At 38.6% G+C, this 7,642-nt stretch overlaps 2 protein-coding genes across 6 annotated transcripts in view; one reads left to right on the top strand and one right to left on the bottom strand.

The window, feature by feature from the left end:
- The first annotated feature begins 622 nt into the window (after nt 1–622).
- LOC131435874 (EEF1A lysine methyltransferase 2) lies at nt 623–1,853 on the top strand. 3 transcript variants are annotated; one of them, XM_058604128.1, is made up of 3 exons: nt 623–919; nt 1,026–1,268; nt 1,320–1,853. In XM_058604128.1, the coding sequence occupies exons 2-3, from the start codon at nt 1,058–1,060 to the stop codon at nt 1,772–1,774; spliced, it is 666 nt and encodes a 221-aa protein (XP_058460111.1). In that variant the 5' UTR covers nt 623–919; nt 1,026–1,057; the 3' UTR covers nt 1,775–1,853. The 3 variants fall into 3 exon arrangements, with proteins under 3 accessions (XP_058460111.1, XP_058460110.1, XP_058460109.1); XM_058604127.1 differs by having other exon boundaries at nt 623–957; XM_058604126.1 differs by having other exon boundaries at nt 624–919; nt 984–1,268.
- Nucleotides 1,854–4,286: 2,433 nt separating this feature from the next.
- LOC131438098 (protein FAM133) overlaps nt 4,287–7,642 on the bottom strand; it is a 176,277-nt gene continuing 172,921 nt past the window's right edge. For all 3 annotated transcript variants that reach the window (XM_058607900.1, XM_058607902.1, XM_058607901.1), the window contains exon 7: nt 4,287–6,246. The gene's annotated coding sequence lies outside the window, so the exon portion shown is untranslated. The remainder of the gene's footprint in view (nt 6,247–7,642) is intronic.

Here is a 7,642-nt window from a genome sequence, read left to right as displayed (position 1 = left end):
GCAACCCTGCTATTAGTGAGAATATTCTACTAACAGCTCAAACAGTAATTTAGTGTATTTCAGTGTTGATCATCAAGTATCTGCACAATGATATTCACATTAGTTTGTGATTTGTTCGTTGATTGATAAACTTTTATCTCAACACTGCAATCAAGTACTAAAAGATAACTCAGACGCAAAGGTTTAATTCTTCTCTATGTTTTTTAGTGAAATCTGTATTAAATTTAGGAAATCTAATCTAAACGAGTAAGGGCAGTAATGAGAAATTCTCCATATACAACTTGGATTGTCATTACTTAGTAATTATTAAAAATGACGATTAATTCTCGTGTATGGGCCGGTAAGGACCTCTATTCAGATAAATCTGTATAAAAGGCATCTCTGCGTTCAACAAACTCTCAACGCACATCAAATTCATACCGCTTTCTCAGTGGGTGCTATAACCGTGTACCACAGTATTATCGGTTTGTTCCGTTTGTTCGATCTTGTATATATCGTTTTCAAAAATGGAAATGAATGACGTTTTTGAAAAAGTGCCAGTCATTCCGGAACGGTATCTGACAATGTATACAAGTGACATGCTGTTTCCAGCGATGTCAGATCTACGGATTCGAACATTTTCTACGGATCTACTGATCCGTAGACAAAATCTACGGAAATTGGATTTTTCTACGCAAATCTACGGAAATTTAAATTTATCAACGGAGAACTACGGAAACTAGTTTTGTCTGACGACCAAAAAAAAAAGCTTTTCACCGCGAGAGCTTCCGAGAAAAGTGCCAATCTACGGAAATGACACTACTACTATCTGGCATCGCTGGCTGTTTCCACGGTTCCACCGTTTACGCGTTTACTATGTTCTGGAACGAATTGTTCCTAAAGCGCGTGAGATGCGAGCCGTTCAACATCATCAAAAGAAGTAAACAATCACCAAAATTTGAATCAATGACATTTGTAGTAATTGTTATTTTTCGGTTTCTAAGAGTTTGTGATTGCAAACATTATTCAGATTTTGTTTTCAACAGTGTGCAGCAATCTATAAAATCAATAATTGACGATGGATGAAAAACCGATAGAAGAATTGGAGAGTTCAGAGTTGGGTACTAAAGAATATTGGGAGAAGAGCTACGAAACGGAAATTCAAAACTATAGGGATCATGGAGATGTTGGAGAGGTTTGGTTCGACGAAGATAGTCAACTAAGAATTATCAGGTGGATTGAGAAGCAGGAAGCGTTAATATGTCAAGATGACCCTATCATTGATTTAGGTAAGTAATAGATTTTGTGAATGTTTCGAATTTTTTTACTTTGTATTGCAGGATGCGGAAACGGAATGATGCTAGTAGAAATGGCTCGTGAAGGTTACAGCAATCTCACTGGTATTGATTATTCACCTAAAGCCGTGGAGCTTGCCCAAGCTATATCTAAAGACCAAGATGTGCACATTACGTACAAAGTAGCTGATTTACTAGACAAATCAAATGTGACCAGCTTGGGAACATTCAAAGTAGTTCATGATAAGGGCACCTACGATGCAATAAGTTTACATCCTGAAGATTCAAAGTCTATGAGACAAATTTACATCTGTAATGTCCACCAGCTGCTGCAAACTGATGGACTGTTCATTCTCACATCATGTAACTGGACTCAAATGGAGTTGGTAAAAAGTTTTGAAGAGCATTTCAGTTTACATCAGGTTATTCCGACACCTTCTTTTACATTCGGTGGTGCAGTGGGTAATGTTGTTACTTCAGTTGTATTTAAAAAGAAATAAATAATATAACGTTTTGATTGTTAATTACTTAATAATGAATATGCTGGACAAATATAAAGTATTGCATGATTTACGTCAACTCTTCCTAAAGCAGTTATACATTATTACGCATAAAAATTGTAATAGCATTTAATAAAATTCAACTCCAGATATCGCAGTGTCGGTTATGCTAAATATTAATGAGCTTAGAAATTTAGCATAACACAATAGATAAGTTTACATGCATTTCGCGGAAAAAACTGTTCTTCCAATGCTTGAATGAAAAATATCGCTATACATTCTTGAACTCGCCTGGTGGTTTTTTGTAAAAGGATGGGTCAGACTTCGCTAGTTGCTAGAAAATTGAAAAATTCTTTTCGGTGTTTCACTTCAAAGAACCCCAACACACTCATGTTCTCTCGCATGTTTGACATTGATCGGAAAGCTCTCTATTCGGTCATATGAATGCAAAGCATCGATTTCGTTTGCTAAGTACGAAAGTATATGGACTATAACAGTGGTTTTATGTTTGCAATAAACAACGGTGAAACATTTTCGATGACAGCATTGCCGACGAATACAGTTAAGGAACGCGGACGTATTGAACTTAACACAGCCTCGAAAAATCTTATAACCATATTCGCATTATTACATCTATTGATGAATCCAATTGGGCCCAGGTTAGCGGTTCAATGCATAGGGCGCTAGAACTACAAGCCAGTTTTTGTGTGTTCGATCCCCGACCTGGAAGGATTCTTAGTGTCAGTATGATCGTAGTACTAGCCATGCAATGATTCTGAACGCTAAGTATCGGCTGCGAAGTCTGTTGAAACAGAAAGGTCAAATACCACAAAAGGAATATAATACCAAGACACTTTGCTTTGCTTGATGACAGGTGCGTACCGCAGAAATTTGGCACCCGGGGCGAAATGAGAGATTTGCCGCCTCTAACGTTGGTAAAGTGAGCAAAACAAAAAAAAAACAATGGTGAACTCCATCTCCGGAAAGATGGCTTGGGCGAATAAAAAAAAGGTCCCAAGGTTTGGTTTGCCGCCCCCCTAAAACCGCTGCGCCCAGGGCAAGTGCCCCTTCGCGTTTTTTCGGATAATATTCATCTTCATCGAAACTAACAAGATCTTCTGGCTGTCACTAACTTTCTCGTTTCCCCTTCCTCCGTCTCTTCACCATCGCGATGTTAGCTAATATTCATGTTTTTCGTTCTCTTCGGCAACATCACCATTGCCTGGGAGTGTTTCCCGCGGACCCTCAGAAGGATGGGACAACCTCCGATACGTTTTCACGTCACTTGGATGATTGCAAAAAGTTTTCATCACCACCGCCCACGGGGGCCACTCCCGTCGATGGGTAGCACGCGGGCCACCCGCCGAGTCTTGAGACCCCGGGGTGTTTCCCGCGGACCCACAAGGACAAATATGAAGCCAACACCATTACGTAGCAACGTCACCTGTAAAACATGGAAGACCCATCTCTCCAGCCACTACATATTCTTAGTTCAAATAATTATAACAAAATGTTCTTGGCTTCATAAAGCTAACTGCTTTGTTCCTTAATAAATACATCTTTGAAAAAAAAAGTATTGCCGAGATTCTCAGTAATTATTATCTTGCTGAGACTATTACCGAGCTCTCGGCTGTGCACATTTCGGCACATTTTTTGCCGAGATTCAGCAATAAAATTTAAGTGTGTACACAACACACTTAAGGACTATTCACACATATACGGTCCGGTTCAGTGCCGGCACGACACCGTGTACGGATACTGATATTATTTCATTCGTTTTCTATGCGCGCATTCACACCTATCCGGCACCGTGTCGTTTCAGTGCAGCTCGCCGTCAGTGTAGCGTCCGTCCGGCAAACTCAAACTGGATCAAGATGTTCCGTTCCGGAACGGAAACAGCACGGAAATGGAACGGAAAGGTTCAGACAAAAAAAGAACACTGACGGCGCACTGAAGGCACTTTCACTGAACCGTCACGGAACTGAAATGTGTGAATAGTCCTTTAATTTGGTTTACCGATGTCAGCTGTTCCATCCTCGCCCACTTGTACGCGGCGGGCAGATTTCCTCCTAAACGGCTGGCTATGTCTGCCAACCATTTTTGCCGGAACTCTGCCAGAATTCCGGCAAAAGTCTGGTAACACTGCAACATCCGTTATTAACGGTTCTGTTTCTGTCGGATTATTTGTATTAGCTATCACCACTATTATGTATTTCGATCGAATTGGTTCACTTCGATCGAATGTCAAAATTTGCATACTGTAATTCGATTGAGTGATGCTTTAGTATGAAAAACTCAAACTGGATCAAGATACAGAATGCAAAATTTTGCATTCGATCGAAATAATCCGATTCGAACGAAATTCAGAATCGGGGTGTATAGCTGCTAGGTAAGGTAAATAAACAAAATGGCTATCTGTGAGAAATTGTTGAATGTCTTTTTCTGTAGTGCATAAAAGCCGGATACATTGTCATCAGCCGGGACTGTCATCAGCAAATGAATAATTCACCTCATCGTTACAACATATCACAAAAGAATATGTTTTATTAAGAAATTTGATATTTTAAATCTACAGTTATTGTATATGCTTTTAATAATGAGCAGAATCAAAATCAATGTATGGAACAGTATACTTCTCGGAGTATTAAACGGTCGAAAAGTGGAGAGTTCATAGCACGTGAAGTTGGAAGTAAATTCCGTCTCTTTCAGAAACACAATAGCACAAGCAAAACTCAAAAATAAAAACGTTCATGTAGGATTTGAACCCGTGCCAATATTTTGAACTGAGAGCACACCTTCGTCGAATTTCTATTGTTTTTTTTTGGTTTCAATTTTACTTCTCCATTTCTATTGTTTAGAATGAGACATTTTTTACAGCAATAATAATACTTAGAATATTTGTATATGTTGTTTGCCTCTTTATTTTTCATGTCTATAAATATTTATCTAGTTGTTTTCAGATTTCCGTTTGCCCGTGTATCTTTCGTGTTGTTTAGCTTTTTCATTGTTTTCACGACTCACTCGGCAATAATCGGATGATAGAATCAACTTTCCGACTTTGTTTAATGTGTTCGAGTGTACTTTAATAGAGAGCTTCGTTATGTCTCAGTTGGCTCAATTGAGTTGTTCTGTTTATTCGTTTATCTAAAACACGCAATCCAAGAATTCTTTAGTTTTTGTGTGCCTGTATAGCCATCTTTGAACTCGGAAACACAGATTTACACCTCAATTTCTGTTTTGTGTTCGCTATGTAAGTAAGGTCATTTGTAGTTGACTGTTGAAATAATTCAATTTTAACGCTGAACATCAAACATACAAGAGCTATTCGTCGACGGGATGGGGATAGCATAGAATTTTCGCTATTTGGTTTGGTAAATTGTTTTGATTTCGCTGTTTTCTTCGCTGCTATTTAAGTTTTGGATCTACTTTCATACCTTTACGATGGTCAACCAAAACAGTAAAATAAATAAAAACATGTCTAGCAGAAGGATCTACAAATTGAACATGAAAAGTTGTTGGTTCAGAATATCGGATGTGTTGGATAGTGGTTATACACATTACTATAGTAAAATTTTACAATTTCTCTATAACTTGGCTTAGCTTCGTCTACTCTAATTAGGTAATGGAATCAACTGGAGAAATGACTCTTGTTTTTTTCGTTTTGTATATCTGGCTAAAGAATAGCATTTTTAGGGTTGACTCGCTATCAGCAGATTTTTTTTTGGTTTCACTTTCATCACGGCATGTTTCAAATTAATTCTTCGTCGTTGATTTGCCTTCGATAAATTCATCGAATTCCTTCCACTTCTACCATCCGTCTCGTAGAGTATTCGGGACATACTATTTCTTGTTTAAGTTTGTTATACAAATGGGGTCTGACTCTGCTTATTCCTTTATTCCGCTCAATAACTATAATTAGTTTTATTCAACACGTATGTTATGATCAGTTTCTTTTCAATCGTTTTTTTTATTTTTTTAAATTTAACTTAATAAACTTTTTTAAGTTTACTTATTTTACAAATGACAATTTTTAAAACGAATATATGAATGTGAGTACTGGTTGTATTCAACCTTGCAAGTTTGGGCTTGCAACTAGTTGTCCTTTCGATTGTGTGTATGAGTGAGCTGAGCTTGTAAAACTGTGTAAACATGTTTGTGTGTTTTCTTAGATCTCACAGATATTTGATTTCGTTGGCTCTCAATATTTCCGACTGTTTCAGATTAGTTTCTATTTGGATTGGTTTTGCCTCCTGTAGCTGTGGTTTTTTTTATAATGGAAGATGCTTGTTATGGCAGCTCTCGGGAGAATCCTAGTCCGTGTGATTCCGAGGATTAGCTTCGCCGCTTGATTCTGTTGTGTGGAATTGAACGATGATTGTGGGTGTGTATGCATGTGTGGATGTTATGAAGGTGAGGATGTTTTATTTAAAGAAACGCTGATACTCCATCTTACTGACGGTTTTTGCGGAGACCTTGAAGAAAAAAGAAATGATATGTAAGTACCAGTTACATTATGAGAGCTAGTGTTAGTTCGTGTTTCAAATATACTAAAAACGGTGAAGTTAATTTATTTTGGCATTTCTTCTATACCTACGGTAGTTCTGAAAAGAGATAAATCAATACCTAATATTGTCATACACACCAGTCTGTTATTTCTAAGCAGGTTCTAGAATCAGGTTTTGCACGAACATGACAACCTGACAAAAATGAATCTATTTTGACAGCTGTCAGTGGTTTGTTTGTGTGGTCATTGAGTTCATTCTAATTTGAATACGTGTTAATTAGGTTTTGCACGAACATGCCATAACCTCACAAAATGAACAGAATGAACTTTTTTAGACAGTCGACGTGTACTTGTTTACAGTTTAAAAGTTCATCAGAGGTTCATCGTTCGAATGTAAAAATTGCAAGTCGCCTCACACTAAACAGATTCATACATATATCGCTCCTTGATGCTGGAAACACATACAGGGCAATCTTTTTAGTTCTTTTCAATGTGGAACACGTTTTTAACTGGCACTTTTTCGTCATTTTTCAATTATTAACTTGCAGTCGCAATACAAAACAAGTACACGGCAACTGTCAAAGATGAACTTGATTCATTGGCAGTTCATTTGTGTCGTCATCGTGCAAAACCTAATTAGGTTTTGCACGATGACCACTCGAATGAACCACCAATGAACTTATCCTACACTCTCCTACTCAATGCTTGATCGGAGCAGGCATGGCAAAAACACGGATCCGTTCTGCACGGTACTCACCTTCACTCGTGAGCACACCACCAGGAGTATTGAATGCTACGCTTCGTGCCCGTGTTGAAAAACACAAACCGAACGCAGTAGAAAAAGCACTCGCAGCGGTGGTCGTGTAATTGTCAAACACCGGTGCTTGGATTTTCGGGCAGCACTGAAGTCGAGTGTTCCTGACTTCGGCAAACACCGAAGCCGAGTGTTTCCGATTTTGCCACATACGTTGCTTGTACTATAAGCACCTATAGCGCCACGGTATGACGAAAAATGCGTTTGAATGATTAATTCTTTTTTCATCAATACGCGTCTGATTGAATTCAATTGATTGACAATATAACCAACGCATGGGTGCTCTTCGGTGCCTTCGCGAAATTGAAAACACTCGACTCCGGTGTTTAACGAAACTGAAAATACGCGGTTTCGGTGTATGCCGAAGCTTGAAACACCAGTGCCGAAAATAAAACAGCGCCACGAGCACCGTGGCTTCGGATATTGCGTTTCGTGTTTCTCATTGTGCACTGGCACGCAATGGCATTCTCAATACACGCGGTGGCGGTGGTTATATGAAGCACGCAGTGTAGTGCAGTGTTTGGACATGCCTGGATCGGAGAAATAGGTA

The sequence above is a fragment of the Malaya genurostris genome, chromosome 3 (assembly GCF_030247185.1).
Source record: "Malaya genurostris strain Urasoe2022 chromosome 3, Malgen_1.1, whole genome shotgun sequence".
Taxonomy (NCBI): domain Eukaryota; kingdom Metazoa; phylum Arthropoda; class Insecta; order Diptera; family Culicidae; genus Malaya; species Malaya genurostris.
Note: the sequence above shows the minus strand (reverse complement) of the source record. Positions and strands in the feature narration are given on the sequence as shown.